We start from the raw sequence: 26,226 nt of genomic DNA on the forward strand, positions 1-26,226 counted from the left end.
ATATTATATGTTTATGACCTCATGTAAATATTTCTTAGCTATTTTGTAACACATTATTTTGTATATATGGCTGATTTTTACCTGGTCGGGGCTAATAACACAGATGTGGATTCACAGTGGCATTTTCCTATATTTCACATATTCCAAGGAGAACTTTTTAGCAGTGACCACATGGCCTCTGTGTATGGGGGAGGAAGCACCGTCGGCTCTTTCCACCTTGAAAATAAGACCTACCTGGAAAATAAGCCCTAGTAGGATTTTTAGGGCTTTTTTGACTAGACTAAAAATATAAGCCCTGTTCTAAAAATAAGCCCTAGTTTCCATAGGGAAGTGTCCAAGCATCTAAAAAAGTTAAAGAATACAGCAGGACTCGTCATCAAAGAAAGCAGACATCCCCAAAAGAAAGCAGACCGACCCCCCCCCCAAAACAAAAACCGCACTTACCAGACCCCAAACAATTACAGTTGGCAAGTACCGATGGTGGATGGGCTCTCACACAGAGATCTGTGTCGCTGTCGGGTCCCTCACCATTCTCGCTGCATTGCACCGCAGAGCTGTGTATACAGTGACAGAGAAGGCAGAGGCAGTAATAAACCGTCTGTTTCTTATGTAGAGATGGACGGATTTCCTCTCCGTTGCTACATGTTTGCATATAGATGCACTGTTATGTAATGACATTGTAGAACATCACTGCAGAGTAGGAGTCAATTGGTTCCGATATTTAACCCCTTCACCCCTGGCCTATTATTCGGGGGGTTTTATTGTTTTTTTCTCTCCTCTTCTTCTGATAGCCATAACTTTTTTACTTTCTTGTGAATTTTGCAATATAAGGGCTTCTTTTTTTGCGGAACAAGTTGTACTTTTAAATGAAACCATGAATTTTACCATATAGTGTACTGGGAAACGGCAAAAAAATTCCAAATGCAGAAAAATTGCAAAAAAAGTGTGATTGCACAATTGTTTTTGAGATATTTTATTCTCTGTGTTCACTATATATGTGATACCTGAGGTCGGTACATATTCGTAAACATCAAACATGAATAGGTTTACTTTTCTCTAAGGGGTTAAAAAAAATCAGAAGTTTGTCTAAAAAAGTGGCGTACATTTTGCGCCATTTTCCGTAACCCATAGCGTTCCCATGATCTATGGCTCAGTGACGGCTTATTTTTTGTGTCTCAAACTCAAGATTTTAATGGTACTGTTGTTTGCGCAGATACTACAGTTTGATCCCTGTTATCGCATTTTGCCCAAAATTTACTGCGACCAAAAAATGTAATTTTGTCGTTTAGCATTTTTTTGCCGCTTTATCGTTTAGCAATCAGATTAATTGGTTTTATATTTTGATAGATCAGGTATTTTTGAACGCGGCGATACCAAATGTGTGTATATTTTTATTTTTTTTAACCCTTTCATTGTCAATGGGGTGAAAGGAACGTGATTTGAACTTATAGGTTTGTTTTTTGTTTTTTTTTAATTTTTGAAAACTTTTTTTTACTTTTACTAGTTCCCCTAGGGGGCTATAAGGATCATTAGTCTGATCGCTCATTCATTTATCCAGATCAGAGCAGCACTGGTCAGATCAGGAAAAATACTCATCTCCTGTAACCTGCAGTACCTGGCTGCTTGTTACAGGACCTAAGTCATGTGAGCTACAGGAGTCATTATATGTACCACCATGACAACCATCGGATCCACGTGATCATGTCACGTGACTTCCGGTGGAGGCCTATGAGTAAAGTTTTATGGCAATTGCGATTATACTGGCACTGTCATATTTTGACAGCGCAATTTAAGAGGTTACCAGGCACGGGCAGATCGCGGATCTGCTCGTACATGCTAGGCACACATCTCAGCTGTACAAATCAGCTGAGGTGTGCGCCTATCTCCGCCGGCTGCCGGCAGCAGCGAGCGGAAATACACACTATGACCGCTAGGACATAATTTTACTGCAGTCGTTAAGGGGTTAAAGTCTACGAGCTCCGAAACCAGTTTAGAATATATAAACTTTGTTATTTACATAATTTTTCTAGTTTAGGAGTGAAATATAATGTGGGCACATTTTGTAATTGGGATAATTTTCACTATTTTGCTGCCTTCATACAAGAAATGATTGGTAAATTGTGCCCGTCAGCGAGTGTGTCGCGGGCGGAGGAGGGGACGCTGCGCTCTCCCACTGCTCGGGTCCGGCTGCTGCTGCTGCTGCTCAGTGGCTCGAGCGGTGGGCCGGATCCCGGGGACTCGAGCGGCGCTCCTCGCCCGTGAGTGAAAGGGGGTGGTTTGGTTTAGGGATATTGTCCGTGACGCCACCCACGGTGGTGATTTTGGTGACACCACCGCTGCTCTGGACGGGGATCCTGGGAGTGGTGACAGGTAGCAGCTTGGTTGTTAGTTCTCCCCTCCGTGGTTAGGGGGTTGGTTGTCCCGGGGCCCGGTGATGGGGTAGGGCTGGATGGCAGGCGGGTTGCGGGGCCTGGTGAGGTGCAGGGTCGCGGGGCAGCGCTGTGCCGCACGGCACGGTGGTACTCACTCAGCCCAATGATGAAGACACAGTTCTCGGTAAAACACTCGGCTGTATGGACGGGTCCCACAGACGGCTGCGGTGTTGTTGCTCCCGGCAGGTTGGTGGTAATTGCCTTTCCCTGCACCTAAGTTGCTTGTACGGTTCCAATGGGTTCCCACCGGTAACCCGCTCCCCGACTTGGATATGGGCCGGAGGAGCCCCTTTTGCCCGCAGGCGCTGGCCCTGAGAAACGGTTGCCGTGGCGGTGTCTCCCTCACTAGGTTGGACTGTTGCCTTGTCGGGACTTGACTGTTTGGAAACCCAGGAGGTCCCCTTCACTAACGGATTCGGCAAATTCACGGCGACTCCTAGCCTTGCCAAGGTCTGAAAAGCCCCTGCCAGATGGTGCTAGCTTCTATTCGTGTACCGCCGGGCCACCGCCCGTCCACAGTCCTTACGGTAGACTCCAATCGGCCACTCCTGCAGACGGTCACCACCGTCTGCCAACCTTGCTGATCTGTCCGGGCCACACACCCGGACCAACTTCAGTTTGCTTAGCTGTCACTTTTCTCCTCTCTCAACACTTTCCCTCCTTCCACTTTCACTTCCAAACTCTATCTGCCTGGTTTTTCCCGCCTCCAGGACTGTGAACTCCTCGGTGGGCGGGACCAACCGCCTGGCCCACGCCCTGGTGTGAACATCAGCCCCTGGAGGAAGGCAACAAGGGTTTTGTGTCTGACTTTGATGTGCCTGCTGGGAGTGTGGGGTGTTGTGGTGTTGTTCTCTGTGGCCCCTGGCTTGTCTAGGGCGCCACATTCCCCCTTAGTTAAATGCAGACCGTCCGCGGGCTGCCCGTCCATCACCGGTTTTATTTTTACCAACTGAAAAAGATAAAAAACGGTAACAGACATACAATCATAATAACTTCTTCCCACAGTGGGAGGTACTCTTACTTAAAACGTTGCGTAAACGGTTACGGCTTCCGCTTTCTCCCACCCAAGCAACCTGGCCCTGATGCTGCCCCTAAGCAAATGGGCAGCACCCCTTGACGCCAGTCCTGCACAAGTTGCCAGAGCAGGTTCTGTCCTTTTCAGGGGACCCACGTCCATGGGGACCCTCTGAAACCCCCAGAGGATTGCCACCGGTTCCGGTGGTGGCTGGGCCCCAGCCTGCTCCACTGCGGGCCCTTCCTCCAATCTGCCTCTTCGGAGGCGGTCACGGTAGAAGCTGTAACAACATTTTTATTTACAGGCCACAAGTTTGTGGTTGCCGTGCAAGTTCTCAGGCATGTTCATAGTAGTTTCTATGTAAAATGGTGAAGGGGGTCCCAACGGGGACCAGTTGCCGGCTACGACCGGTTCCAAATCAGGTTGACAATCAGGTAATTCTTTCACGGTTTCATTCACTTATCATTTGCAAAAACTTTCAAAACTTTAACACACTGGTGGTCCCAACGGGGACGGTGACAACGGCATTCCGCTGCCCTTACTCTGAGTCTTCTGATGAGGCGGCCCCATCCTCCGCTACCAGCATATCAAACAAACATGCAGTGACATGCCTGCTGTGACATGGGTGCCCGGTATCCGTCCCCACCATTACGCGCGGTGTAATAAACTACCGGTTCTCCCACATAGCGGAGACGCTCACTTGCCTCCTCACCTTCAGGGGTGGGCTCCGCACCAGAGCTGGAGTCACTGGAGTCACCATCGCTTGTCTCTGCGTCAGGCGGGTTGCCGCCAGCTGCCGCAGCCTCCTGGCTTCCAGTATCCAGCACATCAGATCCTTCTGCAGTAGCACGGGGCAGCAGGTCAGGCGAGTTTACACTGAGGCGCCCCATAAGTAACGGCAAGGGCGATGCATGGGTCGAGACTAGGTCGGGCCCCTCAGCCGCAGTGGCCGGTCCTGGTAGGACATAGGGACGTGGGTCACCAGTCGGCTGTTACATCTGTTCCCATCCCGTACATCGGGGTAGTTGCAATCAGCATCTCCACCTCGTTGGTCCACTGCTCCATCATCCGGAAGATCTGATTCTGTTGACGTTGGTTGAACTCAACTACTCTGGCCCTCATCCACGCCACAGTCCCGGGCTCGGGCACGGAACCCGGTGTAATCACTGCCGGGGCCTCCAACACATTTTCGTTAAGGGGCCTTGGCTCCGGTGGCCTCTGGGGAAGCAGTTCAGGGCTGCCGCGGGCGTCTGCAGCCGGTCGGTCCGCTTGGGCGGACGGGCAGGGTACCGCTACCGGTTGGACAGGTAGCGGGCCTAGTGGCGGGGCGGCAGCGGCCAACGCGGGTAGCGGGGGAGGCAGCAGGGTGAACGGGTATAGGCCGGGCCCCTCAGCCGCAGTGGCCGATCCCTCGGGAATACAGGGACGTGGGTCTCTTACCCGTTCCTCCAAATCTTCCTCCACCTCGCATCTTCGCATAGCAGCCACCACGTCCGCCATGTCGGCCTCCCACTCCTCCAGGAGGAGCTGCATGCGGGCCTGCAGACGATGATTGAGCGGGGCGGTCCGGTCCTCCACCCACGACACTGTGCCGGGCGCAGGGGTTTCGCTGCTGGTAGTTGGAGCGGACATCTTAGCAGTAGTGCTCTCCAGGAACTAGCAACAAGATGGCCGCAGAGTCCTGGCGTCCCTGCTTTTATAGCCGCGCTCACATGCGACCAGCCACCATTTCGTCCCCCTTAGTCTCTTTCCGGCTCCTCCTCTATTGAGGCGGGGTTTAGGCCTTCGCGCCTCCACTACTCGAGGAGACGCTCGAGCAGGAACTCTTCGCGCCCAAGATGGCGGCTTTTCAAATTTTCCGGCCGGACACCTCCGGCGGTCACACAAGGTGCACTTCCACCAATCGGTAGAACGGTAGGATCCTGTTCGTGACGCCAAGTTGTCGCGGGCGGAGGAGGGGACGCTGCACTCTCCCACTGCTCGGGTCCGGCTGCTGCTGCTGCTCGGTGGCTCGAGCGGTGGGCCGGATCCCGGGGACTCGAGCGGCGCTCCTCGCCCGTGAGTGAAAGGGGGTGGTTTGGTTTAGGGATATTGTCCGTGACGCCACCCACGGTTGTGGTGATTTTGGTGACACCACCGCTGCTCTGGACGGGGGTCCCGGGAGCGGTGACAGGGAGCAGCTTGGTTGTTAGTTCTCCCCTCCGTGGGTAGGGGGTTGGTTGTCCCGGGGCCCGGTGATGGGGTAGGGCTGGATGGCAGGCGGGTTGCGGGGCCTGGTGAGGTGCAGGGTCGCGGGGCAGCGCTGTGCCGCACGGCACGGTGGTACTCACTCAGCCCAATGATGAAGACACAGTTCTCGGTAAGACACTCGGCTGGATGGACGGGTCCCACAGACGGCTGCGGTGTTGTTGCTCCCGGCAGGTTGGTGGTAATTGCCTTTCCCTGCACCTAAGTTGCTTGTACGGTTCCAATGGGTTCCCACCGGTAACCCGCTCCCCGACTTGGATATGGGCCGGAGGAGCCCCTTTTGCCCGCAGGCGCTGGCCCTGAGAAACTGTTGCCTTGGCGGTGGCGGTGTCTCCCTCACTAGGTTGGACTGTTGCCTTGTCGGGACTTGACTGTTTGGAAACCCAGGAGGTCCCCTTCACTAACGGATTCGGCAAATTCACGGCGACTCCTAGCCTTGCCGGGGTCCGAAAAGCCCCTGCCAGATGGTGCTGGCTTCTCTTCGTGTACCGGTCCGGTACCGCCGGGCCACCGCCCGTCCACGGTCCTTACGGTAGACTCCAATCGGCCACTCCTGCAGACGGTCACCACCGTCTGCCAACCTTGCTGATATGTCCGGGCCACACACCCGGACCAACTTCAGGCTGCTCAGATGTCACTTTTCTCCTCTCTCAACACTTTCCCTCCTTCCACTTTCACTTCCAAACTCTATCTGCCTGGTTTTTCCCGCCTCCATGACGGTGAACTCCTTGGTGGGCGGGACCAACCGCCTGGCCCACGCCCTGGTGTGAACATCAGCCCCTGGAGGAAGGCAACAAGGGTTTTGTGTCTGACTTTGATGTGCCTGCTGGGAGTGTGGGGTGTTGTGGTGTTGTTCTCTGTGGCCCCTGGCTTGTCCAGGGCGCCACAAGTGCACAGATCCGTACACCATGTGTGGCCCCTCTTCTTCCGTTAGAGACAAGAATACATCGAATCCTAATACCATTGCCCTGTTCTTAACCGAAAAACTGGGAAATGTTTTGACTTTGCTCTTTTGTATTTTCCTACTCTTATTCCAGGAGCAATTACCTTTTTGTTTTTTCCATTCACATTGCCATATGAAGGATTGTGTTTTTTTTATAAAAATGATGTGCTACTTTTATCGGTCGGTTTTACTACTTTCATAGCACATTTCATGTTGAATTTTTTTCCTATCCAAATTATATCTCACCTTCATTATTATCTACATTAATTTTACATATCATCACTCTCCCCATTCAGGTCCCTACAATATCGGATCCTCTCAGTGGAGATCTTCTATAGAAGAGAATTCTCCTGATTGCCCCGTGAAGGATGGATATGGACAGGGACAAGATGGCAGAGAGGATATTACACCTCACCCTAGAGATCCTCTTCCGGCTTACTGGAGAGGTGAGAGATTCTGATGACGTCACATTACATCATTCTTATCTATGGGAATAACAGATGGACAGAACTGGAGAGGTGAGGACTCTGGAAATGTCTGGAGTGAGATTTATTACTGTGTCTCTCCATAACCAGGATTACACCGTAGTGAAGAAGACCTCTAGTGAGCGCTGTCAGGCCCCTGTGTCTGAGGGATGGGGAAGACCCCTGAGCCCAATCACGGGGCCTCCACCTCACCTCCCGATACATGAGGACATCAATGACCAGAAGATCCTAGAACTCACCTACAAGATGATTGAGCTGCTGACTGGAGAGGTGACACTGCTGGGAATGCTGGGACATTATACAGTAACGCTATGAAGGGATCGGGGGTGACGGTATCATTGTATGTGTCAGGTTCCTATAAGGTGTCAGGACGTCACCGTCTATTTCTCCATGGAGGAGTGGGAGTATTTAGAAGGACACAAAGATCTGTACAAGGACGTCATGATGGAGGTTCCCCAGCCCCTCACATCACCAGGTAATAGACAGGACTAAATACACACGGCCTATAATTATCTGTATGTAAGGAATGAATTCAGCCCCTGTATGTGTCTCCTCCAGTTCTATCCAGTAAGAAGACAACACCAGAGAGATGTCCCCGTCCTCTTCTCCCACAGGACTGTAACCAAGAAGATCCCGATGTTCCTCAGGATGTGTCTCCTCCAGATCTATCCAGTAAGAGGACAACACCAGAGAGATGTCCCCGTCCTCTTCTCCCACAGGACTGTAAACAAGAAGATCCCGATGTTCCTCAGGATGTGTCTCCTCCAGATCTATCCAGTAAGAGGACAACACCAGAGAGATGTCCCCGTCCTCTTCTCCCACAGGACTGTAAACAAGAAGAACCCGATGTTCCTCAGGATCCTCAGGTAGATGGAGAGAAGGTGCCATGAAATCTCCCTATGATGTGTAGACGGCTGTGAAGGTCTTGTGCTCAGTCTTGTTTTATCCTCCAGTATTATATGTGTTATACTTGTGTAATGAGAGCGGTGGAGATGGCAGGATTAGAGCTGATCATAGATGGGACTTCTCCATCTGTCTGTGACTTTTACAATATTTGTTTCAGGGGGAAGATCTGCCCCATATTAATACTACAGAGACATATGTGAGGGGTGATGAGCGGAGTAAAGAGGAGATTCCTACAGATAACCGCCCAGGTGAGTAGTGACCACTAAATGCAGAGAAGTCACAGATTCTTCTCAGTCTACGGCTTTGGCTGCTTTATCAGGGTTGTAGTCCGGCCATAGGAAATGGTCACCATTCTGCTGCTAGACCACCACATGCTCTTCCACCCAAAACTGTCCCCATCAGGGTCGAACTGGGGTGTCTGGGGCCCACCAGGGGAATTGACTACAGGGGACCTCCCTACAGCTAAATATAAACACCCCATTATTATGTTGTTTTGACTGTATACACAGGCGGCTCCTGCACATCTATATTGTGCACCATAACTGGGATGTACAATTATAGTAGTTTGCAGTAATGGGGTCTTTGGTGAAAACAAGTTATCACCGATCCACAGGTTCGGTTGGTGATAACTTATTGATCGGTGAACAGACCAGTGGAAACCGCACCGATCGGAAGATTGGGAACTTTTTGCAGCAGCAGGTGGGGTGTGTGACCGCAGCTCCATTCATCCTCTGTGGAGCAGCCAGATAAAAACAAGCACAGTGCTCACAACCACTGAGGAATGAATGGGTCAGTTGTTGATTCGGACATGAGCTCCAGTGTAATGGGGGATAAAAGTTGCACGATCGGTGCAGGTCCCAGCAATCGGACCCCACTGATGAATAAGTTATCACTTATCCTTAGGCCACGTTCAGTATTTGGTCAGTATCTTACATCAGTATTTGTAGCCAAATTCTGGAGTGGGTGATAAATACTGAAGTGGTGCCCGTGTTTCTAGTCTACTTTTCCTCTGATTTTACCGCTCCTGGTTTAGGCTTCCAATATGGAGGTAAAAAACTCACTGAATAGTGTGTGCATGTGGCCTTAGTAAAGGTGATTACTTGTTTTCACTGGAGAATCTCTGTAAGTGCATATTTACTGCAGTGTAATAGTCACAGGACAGGGAGGGGTTAAATGTTGAAGTATTTAATTTCTACTGGAAATAATCTCCCCCTTATAGAGAGAAAAAGTGACCTCCATACACAACACAATCCACTATACCAAGACCAATAATATCACATACAAGGGAGAAATACCGTCACACCATGACCAGACCACATATTACCACCAAACAGTGACCAAATACAGCCACATACAAGGGAGAAATACCACCACGCTGTGGCCAGACAACATATTACCACCAGTGACCAAATACAGCCACATACAAGGGAGAAATACCACCACACCGTGACCAGACCACATATTACCACCAAACAGTGACCAAATACAGCCACATACAAGGGAGAAATACCACCACACCATGACCAGACCACAAAGAGACCGAATAATACCACATACAATGGAGAAATACCGTGACACTATGACCAGATAACATACTACCAACACATAGTGATCAAAAGCAACCACATACCAGAGAGTAATGCCACCACATCATAATTAGACCACATAGTAACCGAATATCACCACATACAAGGGAGAAATACCGCAACACTATAACCACACCACATAAGGACCGACTATAACTACATACAAGAAAGTAATACCGCCACACCATAATCAGACCACATAGTGACCGAATACAACCACATACAAGGGAGAAATACCGTCACACTATTACCACATCACATAATGAACAAATACCACACACAAGACAAATATCAGTACATGACCAGACGACATATTACTACCACAAGGACATATAATACTACAATAACGATCATGAATAAAAACTACAATGCTAATAACACTAATAGTATCATCAGTGCCATTATACACAGGAGCTCTGTATATAGTGTATAGGTAACACAGTGATCACCAGTGACATTATATACAGGAGCTCTCTATACAGTGTACAGTATAGTGTGTGTGTGTACATGTAACACACTGAGTTACCAGTGACGTCTCTAGTTGAAGTTATTCATCTTCGCTTTTTCTCTTCATCCGGCGCTGACCGTCATCACTTCTTCCTGCCATGACGCGACTCTGCAGAAAATAACAGTCACCTATAGCTGATCACTCCCAGAGCACATTCCACACTATTTCCCCAATTTCTACACCACGTCAGACTCTTGTTCCCCAATTGGAGACAGTATCCTCAAAATTAACTTATATTTCATCAGTAATAATGTCCCCTAATTTGCCCCTACAGTAATTATGCCCCACGTGCCACCATAAACTAATAATGTACGTCCCTCATCCTGGCCCCATATAGTAATTATGTCCCTCATCCTGGCCACTTTTATTTAATAATGTCTGGGGAAACAAGTGGAATGAGAAGGGGTTCTTAATTGCTTCCTGCACAAAATATCCCCACACACTGCTCCTCTCCAAAATAGCTCCACAAAGTGCCCCTTTCCAAAATGTCCCCCCAAAATTTGCCCTTTCTATAATATCTCCCCCCAACTATATCCCTGTATAAATTCCCCCCCTCTCCTCATTATACTATGCTGCCTTCCACAATCTTTGATGCCTCATAATGTCCCCCATTGCCCTATAATGTCCCAATTTCTTTCATAACGTCCCCCACTGACCTATAATGCCCCAATTTGCTTCATAATGGCACCCATTACCCTATAGTGTCCCCCACTGCCCTATAATGTCCCTCACTGCCCTATAATGTCCCACACTGCCCTATTATGTTCCCTACTGCCCTATAGTGTCCCCCACTGCCCTATAGTGTCCCCCACTGCCCTATAGTGTCCCCCACTGCCTTATAATGTCCCCTCTGCACTATAATGTGCCCCACTGCATTATAATGTCCCCCACTGCACTATTATGTCTCAAACTGACCCATAATATGCTCCATAAAGTCCCCCACCGCTTCTTAATGCCCCTTGTAAAATAACACTGCTCCTCCCCCACCCGCAGCCCCTCATGTACATCTTCGGCTCCTCTGGAGCGCTTAGCTGTGCCTGCGCGTCCTCCTCTTCATCCCTGCAGCTGCGGCCCCGGTGATGATGTCATGTCGGTGCAGGAGTGAGGCGCGCTCCTCTGTCTCAGTCCTGTGGCGTCCTCCTCCTCTGCAGCCCCGGCCCCAGTGATGACGTCGCGGTGCGGGGCTGAGCAGCGCTGCTCTGCCTCCTGTACAAATGTATGCGCGCCTGAAAGACGCGCATACATTTGTATACCGGCGCTATCTCCAAGTCCTCCACACCTCATCTGTGCAGGCCTGGGGACTCCCGCAGTCCACCGCTAGGACCTTTTGTGAGTCACATGACACATGTGATGTCACTAAATGTCCTGCAACTGCGGAAACTTCAGTGATCGTACAGAACTTGTACAATCACTGAAGTTTCCGATTGAAAGGCTGGGGGCCTGTGATGCCCTGTGGCCTGGGAGCTGCCTGAGGGCACCATACTGGGGGGGGGGCAGCTGCACTACAGGCCCCCAGCAGCAGGACAGATGGGATGGTGGTGGCGGCTGGAGCACTGTCTGGGGACCCCTGGCCTGGGGCTGACCCCAGGCAGGTCACTGGTGAGGTAAACGGCCCCCGCACCCCCCACGGGGCCCCTGCTCACCCCCCCAGCCCCCACCTTCTATACTCACATGCTGCTGCTCCTGCAGCCTGGCCTGTGGGCGATGCCGGATCCGTCCTCCGCAGCGCGATGCTGCCTGCACTGGGGCAGGAAGGAAGCAGTCATCGCTCTGTGACTGCCTCCTCCTGCAGTATCGCTGCGCAGAGGAGTCAGAGCGGCACTGACAGTGACAGCAGGCAGAGCAGGGAGATCGCTCTCCCTGCTTGCCGCTGCAGAGGGAATGGGAATGTCACTAATATCGGCAATGTGCCGATATGATTAGTGAAATTACCGGCCGGGGGGGCCTCTCACACATATCCATAGGGGCCCAGGGTGGGTAGGGGGGCGGAGCGTGGCCATCAATAGCAGGGACCCACCAGGGGTTCTCCCGACCTCCTGGTGGGCTAGTTCGACCCTGGTCCCATTATTTTGGGCATTGGACGCGCTTCTGTTGGAGTGACATCTGTGTCAGCCAGACTGTACAGGTAGGATCCACCCTATCCCCAGAAATTAGATGATGTTGATCCTTATCTGCCCAGATCTCTAATCTGTAAAGCCAAATGACAGCGTACGTACAATGTGCAGACAACTTAGAAAATCATGGGAAGAAGAATCTAATCAGTATAGTGGACCTCTAAGAGAAAGCGGAGGGTATGGCTATGTGCACACACTGCGTTTTTTTGACCCTGCGTTTTTGTGCGTTTTTTAGTGGTAAAAACGCACAGAAAGGCAGTGTCTTTAAAAAACGCATGTGTTTCTACCGCGTTCTGGTGCATTTTTGGCTGCGTTTTGCTGCGTTTTTGCTCACTGCGTTTTTCTGCGTTTTTTTTTATCAACATTGCCATTGCCATTTAAGATTGTTGAAAAAAAAAAAGAGGTCTGATGTCATTTCCTTCTGCCATATGTTCTTCATTCTCCACTAGTGTATGCAGGAGAGCAGACAGCTGCAGAACTACAAGGCTCAGTATCCTCCATCCAATAGTGTATGCAGGAGAGCAGACAGCAGCTGTCGAACTACAAGGCTCAGAATCCTCCTTCCAGGACTGTATGCAGGATTTCTTTGCCCCCCCAAACAAAAAAAATGACGTGGGCTTCGCCATATTTTTGTATGCTAGCCGGGTACAGCAGGCAGGTATGGGCTGCCCCCAACCCCCTGCTGCCTATTTGTACCCGGCTGGGAACCAAAAATATAGGGAAGCCCTTTTTTTTTTTTTTTTTTAATTATTTCATGAATTTCCTGAAATAATAAAAAAAAAAATGACGTGGGCTTAGCCTACTTTTTGTGTCCAGCCAGGTACAACTAGGCAGCTGGGGATTGGAATCCGCAATGCAGGGTGCCCAAGCTTTCTGGGCACCCCCGGTGCGAATTGCAGTCCGCAGCCACCCCAGAAAATGGAGCTTTCATAGAAGCGCCATCTTCTGGCGCTGTTTCCAACTCTTCCAGCTGCCCTGATGCCGGGTGGCTCGCTGGATAATAATGGGGTTAGGGCTAGCTGTATATTATCAGCTGGCCCTAAGCCCGAAATTCATGGTGTCACGCCAATATTAGGCATGGCCACCATGAATTTCTAGTAAAGATAAAAAAATAAACACAACACACAGAAAAATATTTTTATTAGAAATAAAACACAACTCAATTAGTGACTCCCATCTTTTTTGAAATAAAGAACCCCCTCCGCAGTAATCCTGGGTCAAGGGTCCCGCGCCGTCCAAATCGGATCCAATGTCATCTGATAGGTTTGCTGGAAGGCAAAGCGATTGTCACGTCCCCACCGGAGCCCGCTCCTGCGACTTCTGCTCCGATCGCCAGACAACGCCATGTTCCCACCATGGATAGTGCTGGTGATGGGAGAGGAGTCGGTGCCCGTGGCTTTGCGGAGCACAGGCTCCGCTCATCCACCAGGCTGGGTTTCCCTGGAACCTGCAGTACCACTGGCTGACTGTAGGTGGCGTGTGTGTCTTCCAGCTGAAGTTGCCAACATTCACCTGCAGCCAATGGGAAGACACCACACCCTTCTTATTCCCCCTCCTGTCACATGACCACTGCCAGAGATAGTTCTGTACTCCTGGCTCATGTGCTGTTTGTATTTTGATTCCTGTGCGCTGACCTTTGCTTGTTTTTTGACTACCCTCCTGCCTGTCGTTTTTGTACCTTGCTGCCAGTTCCGGATTTGACCTCTGCTTTGTCTCCTCACTACGCCCTTGCCTGCCGATTCCTGTTCCTGTTTTGCATCTCCTGGTTTTGACCCTGCCTGATGACCACGGACTACAGCCTACCACAGGTAGTGATCTCTGGAGCTCTGTGTAATTCCAAATCCCTGTATAGGGGTTAAAGGGTTGCAGTGTTCTTGGGGTCCTGCTTTGTGAGCGGCTTTTCTCTAGACTCCCCTTACAGCCAGTCTGATCAGATCATGTGTCAGGTTCAAGGGCCTGAATCACATGAGACAGCAGCTGATTGTATAAACTGCTTTTATACAATCAGCTGATGCATCAGTGCAAAAAAAAAAACATGTCTGTGCAGCGTCTGACTGGCTACCGGAGGAATCTCCAGTAATGCCAGGCCTGGATTCAGGTACCTGCACTGCACTTCGGAGCTCTCACCTGAGCTCTGGCGTGCTGCCTGGACTTTACAGCGAGCGCCGAGTGATTGATTCCCCGGCACTTGCGTTTCAGTTCATGACAGCTGCAGACATCCCGGGCTAATCTCCGGTGCTCTCACCTGAACTCCGGAGATCACCCCAGCCTGTCTGCAGCTGTCATGAACTGACTGCAAGCGCCGGGGAATCAGTCACTCAGCGGTAAAATCCGGCGTCACCACGAGACTTGCGATCAGCTGATGCGTCATGTGACCGCATCAGGTGATCACCGCCAGGTCCTCACGGCCAGGTCATGCAGCTATCGGACGTGCCTGGGACCCGGCACACAGCCGGAGCGGGGGTGGCGCGACCGGGAGAGGAGCTGGGAGCGGAAATGGCATCGGGAGTCTGCAGACAGGGGAGTATGACATTTTTCTACTGTTCACTTTTGATTTAGCAGCCGCTTCCACCTCCTGCACGGGAGCGGACATGGCACCGGGCGGGAAATGGAAGCGGCGGTGGCGGTACTGGGAGGATTCACACTTCTGTGTTTACTGACAGAAGAAATCCTCTTCCTGTACATGTCACTTTACTACTCACCCCTTGCGTTTATAGCTGCGTTTTTAGTAATTAAAACGCAGCTATATTTTCAATTTGCTGTTTTCATTGCGTTTATGAACATCTCATTGAACTCAATGGGTGGAAAACGCAGTGAAAAACGCAAAAATAATTGACATGCTGCATTTTTATGGGCACCACAAAAACGCAGCTAAAAAAAAAACGCTGTGTGCAGACAGCAAAAATGAAAACTCATAGACTTTGCTGGGGAAGCAAAGTCATGCAGTTTTCTGAGCAAAAACGCACCCAAAAAACGCGCAAAAACGCCACGAAAAACGCACTGTGTGAACTTACCCTAATGATGCTGGTGACTTCCTAGATTCTTAGTTTGGTGCCGTGTTCGTCAGGTGAATAAAGATTGATTGCTCTCAGTGGGAGAAACAGAATAATAATCTTGTACTTGATGAAGAGACCTCAGTAGTCTGGAAAGCTTGCTTTGTAACATCATCATTTTTTTTAATTTTTATTCACCATTTAATAAGTGTAATCCATCCAGAGAAAGAAAGGCAGCGATCACCGTACTTCAGTATCCACAGTTTATTTGTGAGCGCGGAGCAAATACATCAAAAGTGGGGGGAGGTGAGGAGAGGCAGTGGGGTGAGGACGACGGCACACCGTTTCGCACAAATGTGATTTGGCAGGTCCTTATAAGTATCATAACTACAAGATTCTTATTGTTTCTCCACTGAGAGCAATGACTCCATCTTCCTAGAATCCCGGCATCTTATTGATGGATCTTCCTTCTTTCCCTTCTGATGAATCTGCTGATAGGGGCGTTGTTATCCAAAGTTGGGCACAGGGTAACTGTAACATATGAGGGAGGTTAGAATTACCCCACAGTGGGTACATGGAGGCCGGGCAGCCCACCCACAAGATTTAATTAGAAAAAAAAGGAAAGTAACACATAAAGTTCTGATATTTTTACCTTCAAGAACCTGAAAGATATTTTCTCTGAATTCTACAAATCTCCATTATATAAGAACTTGTACTGGAGCCGTCCATTGTGGAGTCCGAGAGGCAGAAAGTAAATGTGTAATATTTCTTCAGGAAACTCATCTGACAGAAGATATTGGCCCCTACAATACACTGTCTTCCATATTATTATGCAAAAAGAGTTTTGGAGTGATAAGGTTAGACATTTTTTGTTTGTCATTTAAACTCATTGATGGTGATGTGTGTCAGGGCTCTTTATATCACTGAAAGCAATTGCAGATACCTGTGAAAATTAGTTTGGCGTTAGGTGTGTCCAAATAAAGGCAAGACTACTTAAGAAGGCTGTTCCACATTATTAAGCAGCCTACATCTTTTGCCAAAATGGGGAAGAAAAAGGATGTGTCGGCTGCTGAGAAGCAACAAATTGTGGAGTATTTAGGTCAAGGCATGACTACAATCAACATTGCCAAGACACTTCATCGTGATCATCGCACAATCAAGAAGTATGTAGCTGATTCACAACACACACGTGTGCGTGCTGATAAGGAAAAATTGAGGACTCTTTCCAACAGGCAATTGCATCAGGTTAAAAGAGCAGCTGCTAAAATGCCTTGTCATAGCAGCAGACAAGTTTTTGAAGCTTCTGGTGCCTCCAACGTCCCCCGAACAACAAGATGCAGGGTCCTTCAGAGCTTTGCATCTGTGCATAAGCCATCCTGTCGACCACCTCTATCCACTGCACACAACCAGAAACGGCTCTAGTGGGCCAAACGATACATGAAGACCGACTTCCAAACTGTTTTGTTCACCGATGAGTGCCGTGCAACGCTCGATGGTCCAGATGGATGGAGTGGAGGATGGCTGGTTGATGGACACCCCATGAAAACACGGTTAAGGCGCCAACAAGGAGGAGGTGGAGTAATGTTTTGGGCTGGAATCATGGGGAGAGAGATTGTCGGCCCCTTTAGGATCCCTGATGGGGTCAAGATGAACTCCATAATCTATGTGGAGTTTCTAAAACAGCACTTCCTGCCATGGTTCAGGAGGAAGAACCGTGCATTCCGCAGCAAGATCATTTTCATGCATGATAATGCACCGTCTCATGCTGCAAATAACACATCTGCATCTCTGGCTGCTATGGGCATAAATGAGGACAAACTTATTGTGTAGCCACCATCTTCTCCTGACCTCAACCTCATTGAGAACCTCTGGAGCATCATCAAAAGGAGTGTCTATGATGGCGGGAGGCAGGTCACATCTAAGCAACAGCTCTGGGAAGGTATTCTGTCCACATGCAAAACAATTGAAGCACAAACCATCCAAAAACTGACAAATTCAATGGACGAGAGAGTTCAGAAGCTTCTTTCAAACAAGGGGTCCTATGTGCAAATGTAACATCACCTAGAATTAAGTTTTGACTTGAAAACTGTTTGATTTCATTTTGTGATAAGCTGATAATGCTTATAATTTCACAATTGACCATTTTCTTTTTCAAAATAAAAATAAAGAGGTTGAAAACTGCTGTGCATAATAATTTGGAACATGCATTTTGAGTGCACTTTGAGTGTTTATTTTTAAAAATATACTGTTTTCATAGGCAGTTTGATCAAAAACATTTCAATTCTACTCGAATAGTAGATGACTGGAAAATAACAATGACTATAATTGATAAAGTTAATTTAGGAAAATATGAAAAAATATTTTTTGCATAATCTTTTGGAACACAGTGTAGTTTGGATTGCCGAGAGCCCCCGAGCCACATACTGTAATTACTCCAGATGTGTCACCTGTAGTTACTAAATCACTGACGGTGAAGGCTGTTGGGCTGGAGGGCGATTATTTTAGTAGATATGTTCTTGTCTACAGTCACATTTTTTCTGTACAGTAGTTAGAACCAAAGCTCACGGAACGATTGCGGTCGCAGGTGTTTAGGCGGCCCAGGGATCTCAGCCAATAGCGGTGGCCAAACAACTGCTGTGGGGCCCGGTGCAAACGCTGGTATCGGGCCCCCCGCCAAGGATAGCACTTTCAATTGTATTGGCATCACAGATGGCATTCTCCCACTGTGTCTGCGCTCTGATGTGAAGCCAACGCTGGGCGACAAGAAAGTAAGTGTGCTAGCGTCTCCGCTGGGGAAAGCGGACAGAACCATGCAGGAACGCTGGTAACAGCCTTACAGTGCACCGCCTTGTGTCCCCCCCCCCTTTTCCAGGCCTGAAAGGAATCTTTTTCAGCACAAGATGGGCATTACTGTTCTCCACCAAACCCCATTCAGTCAACCAAAAAGAAAGTTTTACCTTTTACTTTTTTCATGGCAAGGATGCCTTTTGCCTCAAAGACACCTTTCACACTTACCGGTGAAGGCAGGGTACCAGGATTTCTGAAGTAGAGGCTCAGGATGACAGGCTTGAGGAAGAACACATGAAAGGAGTTGGGATTCCGCAAGGAGGCTAACATCTTCAGCTTATAGAACACAGTGTTGATCTTTTGAAGCACCTAGAAGGGACAACTTGAAAGAAGGCATTTTGAAACCGACATATCTAGAACAGAGCCACACCTTGACTCTAGGACAGAACGAAGGAGGATCCAGGCATCCCTTTTCTGCATGGCTTTTCATTCTATTGGAGGACTGCTCCAGGGAGGCCTTGGTCTTCACCTAGACTTTGGAGAACCCCTTGACAAGAACATCGGAGGTAGGATTGCCGGAGGTGATAACCACAGGGAGAGTGTTCTTGGGCTGCTGTCCATATACGATGAGGAATGGAGAGTTACTGGATGACTCACATGATTATTATAGGAGCACTCCGCCCATGGTAGAAGCTTGACCCAATCGCTGTGGTGTTCATTAACAAAGTACCACAGGAAATTTGTCAGAACTGAGATGTGACTTGGACACCTCTATCAGACACAATGTGGAGATTAAAGGGTGCTTTACACGCTGCGACATCAGCCGTCCAATAGTAGAGGAGGGGCGGAGATGAGCGGGACGTAACATCCCGCCCACCTCTTTCATTCCTCATTGCGGGCGGGACGCAGGTAAGTAGAGGTTCCTCGTTCCTGCGGTGTCACACATAGCGATGTGTGCTGCCGCAGGAACGACGAACAACATCGTTACTGCAGCAGCAACGATAATTGAGCTTAGGGGGGCATGTCACCGATTAGCGATTTTCAACGTTTTTGCAACGATTCAAAATCACTAATAGGTGTCACACGCACGACATCGCTAACGCGGCCGCATGTGCGTCACAAAATTCGTCACCCCCAACGAGATCGCTTTAGTGATGTCGTAGTGTGTAAAGCGGCCTGAACTCTATCTCTGGCAACAAACCAAGGTGTAATGCAGGTATATATGGACACAGGGCGTTGGGATAAGGATTAGCAGCTGAATTGCCAAGGTGTTCGCAGGTTCCTAGAGGGGAAAGCTTTAACCCTGACAGAGAACATACCTGAAACTCAATTCACATCAGGGAAAAAAGAATGAAATATCAAGGAGCAATTAGCGCAGGAAAATGCAACAACCTTCTGCAGCCGGTCTGTCACCATGACAGTATCGGCACACCTCTAGAGCTATCTTGATCACCAACAATTCTTGGTTATCAATTGACTAGTTGCGCTCAGGAGCAGAGAAGCCCTTGAAGAAGAAACAACAGGTTACCCACTTACCAGAAGCCGACTTCTGCGTGGGGATCACACCGGCCCTTGAGGACAAAGCATCCTTTTCCAAGAAGAACTGTCTGTTAATCTCTGTTCTATGTAGTGGCGGAGCTGATGAGAATGTCTACTTGAGGGTGATAAATGGACTCTCCCCTTCAGAAATACACATCTTAGGATTCCCCCCTGTGAGTCAGGGCCGTGATAGGGAGAATCTGATGCAAGAATTGAGGAATGAATTGGCAGTAATAATTTGTGAAACCCAGGAACTGCTGAATCACGTTAACTCCATCAGGACGAAGCCATACTTCAGAACTGCTGACACCTTCTCCGGATCCATATTAAAACTGGTGTCTGAGAATACGTAGCCCAGGAAAAGAAATGAAGTGCATTCAAAAAGGTACTTCTCGAATTTGGCATATAAACAATTCTACAATCTATGTAGAACCTGGCCAATATTACTCCTGTGCGTTGTCAGATTAGGTGAGAATACCAGAATGTCATCCAGATACACCACTGCGCTTGAGTAGAGCAGATTTCAGAAGATATGGTTCACTAATTCCTGGAAAACCGCCACAGCATTGCGGAGTCCGAATGGCATTACCTAAAACTCATAGTGGCCACCATGGCTATTAAAGGCAAGCTTCCCTTTGTCTCCCGACCATATACGGACAAGGTTGTATGCACCACGGAGGTCGAGCTCGGAGAAGATTCTGGAACCTTGGTTATGGTTGAACACCTCCAGTATAAACAGCAGAGGATACTTATTCTTTACCTTGATATGGTTGAGACCTTTATAATCTACACAGGGGGGCAGAGGACCATCTTTTTTTTTTTTTTTTTTGAAAGAAGAAGAACCCGGTTCCATCTGGTAAGGACTTCTGGACAAATGCCCTTGCCAGATTCTCCTTGATTTGCTCTGGCAAGGCTTGGCTTTTTGCCTGTGACAGAGGGTAGACATGGCCGATGGGAGGTGAGAAACCAGAAAGTATGTTGATAAGGCAATCATATGGCCTGAGTGGAGGAAGAGTCTCAGCCTCCTCTTGTCAAAGACATCAGCATAAACGCAGCAGGTGGATGGCAGACCCAGAAGATTTGAGGGCATCACTGGTCATCGGGCATGACGGACTGAAATGAGACATTTTTCTGAACAGGGCTGACTCCATCTGAGCACATCTCCGGATCGCCAGTCCAAGACAGACTCGTTAATCTGAAGCCTTGCCAGAGCCAGTAGTATTGGGTGCGACGGTCCTGCAAATTTATAGAAGGCGATCTTCCTTGAGTGCAGCATTTCCACCCAGAGTTCAACTTGTTCAGTGATGAACAGGTTAGTCTCCTACAGAAGTTTTACATCCACGGATGAAACTGCTATAGGAGCTTGAAGTCATTGAATTGGAATCTGTTACTGATCCACAATGGGCTGTTGTATGAAGTTTTCGGCAGAACTAGTGTCCAGATAGGCCAACTCAGTGAATCGGTGCAGCCACAGGATACGGACACAGATAATAATAAATAATAATAATAATTTATTCATTTATATATCACTATTAATTCCATAGCGCTTTACATACATTGAGCCCCAATAGGGACAGTGTTCCCAATCTAAATTCCCTATCTGAATGTCTTTGGAGTGTGGGAGGAAACCAGAGTACCCGGAGGGAACCCACGCAAACATGGGGAGAACATACAAACGCCTTGCAGATGGTGTCCTTGGTGGGAGTTGAACCCAGGACCTCAGCGCTGCAAGACTGCAGTGCTAACCACTGAGCCACCGTGCCGCCTGTGATATGGATATATACAGAGAGGACTTGCTTTCATCTAGGATAGCCTCTCCTACGGACCCTAGGCTTGGAAGTTTCCCTGCTTCAAAGGACATAAACGTATGTGACTGTGTTGCGATGGTTCACTGGACGAGGCTTTGCCAGGTTCACGTTATCTACCTTCATGCACTTAGAGAAAGCAGCAGGAACTGCAGTTCTTAGAACCTGAGATAAATGCGGACAGCCAGAGATACCAAGTCGTCCAGGGAATATGGTATATTATGGCCCGCCAGTTCGTCTTTGCTTCTGCAGGACAGAACCTCTCAGAATGAAGCCACCAGTGCCTCATTATTCCAGCCTAGTTTGGAAGTGCGGAAATGAATGGCATAGTGGCCTATGGTGAGAATTTCGTGGCAGTCTATGGAGTGCAGATTCTACCCGGTTCTTTGATTATCTTGCAGAATGCCCCCTGAAAGATTTGCAGATCCAGTACAACAGGCTGAATTCACTACTATAATTAATTGATCTAAGCAAGGGGCTCACCGTTCATATCTGACATCATAAAGGCTACTTTGGACCTGTCCAAAATTAATAAAAGTTCAAAGTGCATGGAGCACTGATTTTATGAATCTTTCTTCATTGCTTGGGGTCACCGTTAGACCACAGAGGAGCATAGATGAGGACCAAAGATTGGAGCTGGATATGGTGTCGGGGTGGCGACTACAACTGGGACAAGATCGAGTGGAGGCATTGGGGTGAAGGCTTTCAAGCAAGTGTCCACTGACTGCAAATAGTTCAGGATCCAGTCTTGTTCCCATTGACGGACAATCTTGCTGCGAGATGAAACGTTCTGGAGTCAGTGGGATCCATGGCTTGGGCAAATTATGCTTGTGGGCGCGAACAGGAGTGGGCCCACTGGGCTGCAGCACCATCTCAACCAGGAGGAGCATAACTAAGCAGATATCTCGGCTTCATTAGAGCTTTTGATGGTGAGGATAGGCTTGTGCTGGAAGGTAGATGCCAAGGGCTATTCCAGGGTGTCCTGTCACTGCAACAGCTGACCCCTGGGATCCTGGATTGGTTACTAACAGTCACTGATGTGGTTGGGTGCAGGCGCAGTGGATACAGCTGATACGACAGGTGCAGCAAATATGGTAGACACAGCTGATATAGATAGATAAATGCAGCAGGTTTCCCGGGCATTGTGGATACCAGGATACAGACACATGTTCGCACACACAGAACATAAGACTCAGCAAATGGAACAGGAACTGAGAGCTAGCAACACTTCTCTAAGGATTGACCATGTTGCCTAGGCACTTCCCATAGGGGGAGGATACATTAAGTACCTAGTGCCTCTTAGCCATAAGTTGAGAGGCACTTCCTGGTTAGGGTATGCTGGACCTTTAAGAATAGGTGCACGGATGCCTTAAGCACACTCAAAGGAGATTTGCATGGCATGCGCAGGTCCTGGGAGACAGCAGCAGGGATAGAGGCCATGGAAGACATTGTTGGGCGGCCGGGAAGGTAAGTATGCAGTGATGTCTGTACGTTTCAAGCTATCTTATAAATGATATCCTTAAATTTGTATATATTATTAAAAATATTTTTTCTTATTGGCAGATGAATCTACCAGGAGATTAGAAGCACAACTGACATCTTCAATTTTTAAATCAGATGACTTTGATATCACACAAGATATAACTGAAGTGAATGCCTCATCAAATCAAAGTGCTCTCACAGCAGAGAAGCCGTTCTCAACTTCAGCATATGGAAAAATCCATAAAATTCACACAGGGGAAAAAAGACTTTCTTCAGAGTCTGTTATGTTCCAGAGAACTGACACAGGGGAGAAGCCATATTCATGTTCTGAATGTGGAAAATGTTTTAACCAAAAATCAAATCTTGTTAGACACCAGAGAATTCACACAGGGGAGAAGCCTTTTACATGTTCAGAATGTGGGATATCTTTTGCATGTAAATCACATCTTGTTACACATCAGAGAATTCACACAGGGGAGAAGCCATATTCATGTTCTGAATGTGGAAAATGTTATAAGCAAAAATCATATCTTGTTACACATCAGAGAACTCACACAGGGGAGAAACCTTTTAAATGTTCAGAATGTGGGATATGTTTTGCACGTAAAATAGCTTGTGTTACACATCAGATAATTCACACAGGGGAGAAGCCATATTCATGTTTTGAATGTGGAAAATGTTTTAACAAAAAATCACATCTTGTTACTCACCAGAGAATTCACACAGGGGAGAAGCCTTTTACATGTTCAGAATGTGGGAAATGTTTTGCAGATGAATCAAATTTTGCTAAACACAAAAGAAGTCACACAGGGGAGAAAATATTTTCTTCAGAGTCTATGTTCCAGAAAAATCACACAGGGGAGAAGCCATATTCATGTTCTGAATGTGGAAAATATTTTAACCAAAAATCACATCTTGTTACTCACCAGAGAATTCACACAGAGGAGAAACCCTTGTGCTCAGAATGAGGGTAATGTTTTACACACAAATAGCATCATTTTAAACATCACAAAATTCACAAGGGTTGAAGCCATTATCATACCTAGAAGTTGAGAAATGTTTTACTTGAAAATTATAGTTTGTTGCCAACTAATTATCCAATGTTGTCCTAAATGACTGATGATGATAAATAAAAGCCACCTGTGTGTAATCAAGTCTCCGTATAAATGCACCTGCTCTGTGATAGTCTCAGTGTTCTGTTTAAAGTGCAGAGAGCATCATGAAGACCAAAGAACACAACAGGTAGGTCCGTGATACTGTTGTGAAGAAGTTTAAAGCCGGATTTGGTTACAAAAAGATTTCCAAAACTTTAAACATACCAAGGAGCACTATGCAAGCGATCATATTGAAATGGAAGGAATATCATACCACCGCAAGTCTACCAAGACCTGGCCGTCCATTCAAGCTTTCATCTCAAACAAGGAGAAGACTGATCAGAGATGCAGCCAAGAGGCCCATGATCGCTCTGGATGAACTGCAGAGATCTAGAGCTAAGGTGGGAGAGTCTGTCCATAGGACAACAATCAGTCGTACACTGCACAAATCTGGCCTTTATGGAAGAGTGGCAAAGTCATTTCTCAAAGATATCCATAAAAAGTGTCATTTAAAATTTGCCACAAGGCACCTGGGAGACACATCAAACATGTGGAAGAAGGTGCTCTGGTCAGATAAAACCAAAGTTGAACTATTTGGGCACAATGCCAAACGATATGTTTGGCGTAAAAGTAACACAACTCATCACCCTGAACACCCCATCCCCACTGTCAAACATGGTGGTGGCAGCATCATGGTTTGGGCCTGCTTTTCTTCAGCAGGGACAGGGAAGATGGTTAAAATTGATGGGAAGATGGATGGAGCCAAATACAGGAATATTCTTGAAGAAAACCTGCTGGAGTCTGCAAAAGACCTGAGACTTGGACAGAGATTTGTCTTCCAACAAGACAATGATCCCAAACATAAAGCAAAATCTACAATGGAATGGTTCACAAATAAACGTATCAAGGTTTCGTTAGAATGGCCAAGTCACAGTCCAGACCTGAATCCAATCGAGAATCTGTGGAAAGAGCTGAAAACTGCTGTTCACAAACGATCTCCATCCAACCTCACTCAGCTCCAGTTGTTTACAAAGGAAGAATGGGCAATTTCAGTCTCTCGATGTGCAAAACTGATAGACACATACCCCAAGCGACTTGTGCTGTAATCACAGCAAAAGGTGGCGCTATAAAGTATTAACTTAAAGGGGACGAATAAAATTGCACGCCCCAATTTTCCGTTATTTATTTTTTTAAAAAAGTTTAAAATAAGCAATAAATTTCGTTCAACTTCACAATTGTGTCCCACTTGTTGTTGAATCTTCACCATAACATTAAAATGTTTATCTTTTATGTTTGAAGCCTGAAATGTGAGTTACCCACACTTTGCACTGACGAGGGGCAATCACCCCGAAACACCCTGTCTGCAAATGGGATTCTGATCTGGCATCTATCCTAGGTCATATGAAAAGGCTTGTTAAAAGGCCACTTTTGACTTTTAGAATTGCTATTTCCAATAGGTGGTGCTAGAGTTTGTCTCCTTTCCTGGAGTGACAATTTGGAAAAGGTTGAAAAATTCAAGAGGGCCAAATACTTTCGCAAGGCACTGTAGATGGCTACAAGATGTGTTTGGAGGCTCATCAATGTCAAAGGGTGTACAACCATGTATTTATTAGGGGTGTAACCAAGTATTAATTAGGGGCCTTTATTGCTGCACATGCTGTTTATTCTGTTTCTTCTTTGAAATTGCAGCATGTAAGTGACAAACAATGTTTTATTGTTGTATTTTGGACCACTAATTAAAAATACTGAGGAAATAATTTTGGTGCATTTCCATTTATTTCTGAAGATATTGTACAGTCTATGAAAAAAATGAAAAGGTGCCAATAATGGTGATCAGCACTGTATATGGCAAATAGTGATGGGTGATCCCCCCGATGATTGGGATCGGGGAACCTCGCCCGATCGTTTTGTAAAGATTGGGATCAAGATAACACGGTCTTGCGTCCGATCACTGATCTTGGACTACAGATCATGTGATGGGGGGCTGTAAAATAAAGAATATAGTTAATAATAAACATTGTCATTATACTTACAGGTCCCACGACGCGTCCCGCAGACTTTGTCTCCCGTCCGTTTCTGCTTCCGAGTCCAATCATTGCTGTGCCCTCCCAGTCCAGTCTGTAGCCAATGAGGTAATACAACATTCACACCTGACTGGTCACATGGTTATGATGTCTCGGAAGGTCCTTTAGTCACTGGTGGTTACCGGGAGGGCACGGCAATGATTGGACGTGGATGCAGAAGCGGTCGGGGACATGTAAGTATGATCATAATGTTTTTTAAAAAGGTG

The 26,226-nt window shown here is 47.6% G+C and overlaps 1 protein-coding gene across 1 annotated transcript; it reads left to right on the forward strand.

The window, feature by feature from the left end:
* Positions 1 to 6,939: 6,939 nt before the first annotated feature.
* On the forward strand, positions 6,940 to 25,682 carry LOC142276067 (uncharacterized). Its single transcript, XM_075332594.1, has 6 exons — positions 6,940 to 7,083; positions 7,213 to 7,392; positions 7,474 to 7,597; positions 7,681 to 7,988; positions 8,186 to 8,276; positions 22,924 to 25,682. The coding sequence occupies exons 1-6, from the start codon at positions 7,006 to 7,008 to the stop codon at positions 23,808 to 23,810; spliced, it is 1,668 nt and encodes a 555-aa protein (XP_075188709.1). The 5' UTR covers positions 6,940 to 7,005; the 3' UTR covers positions 23,811 to 25,682.
* The last annotated feature ends 544 nt before the right edge of the window (positions 25,683 to 26,226 follow it).

This window comes from Anomaloglossus baeobatrachus, unplaced genomic scaffold, assembly GCF_048569485.1.
Source record: "Anomaloglossus baeobatrachus isolate aAnoBae1 unplaced genomic scaffold, aAnoBae1.hap1 Scaffold_392, whole genome shotgun sequence".
In the NCBI taxonomy this organism is placed as follows: domain Eukaryota; kingdom Metazoa; phylum Chordata; class Amphibia; order Anura; family Aromobatidae; genus Anomaloglossus; species Anomaloglossus baeobatrachus.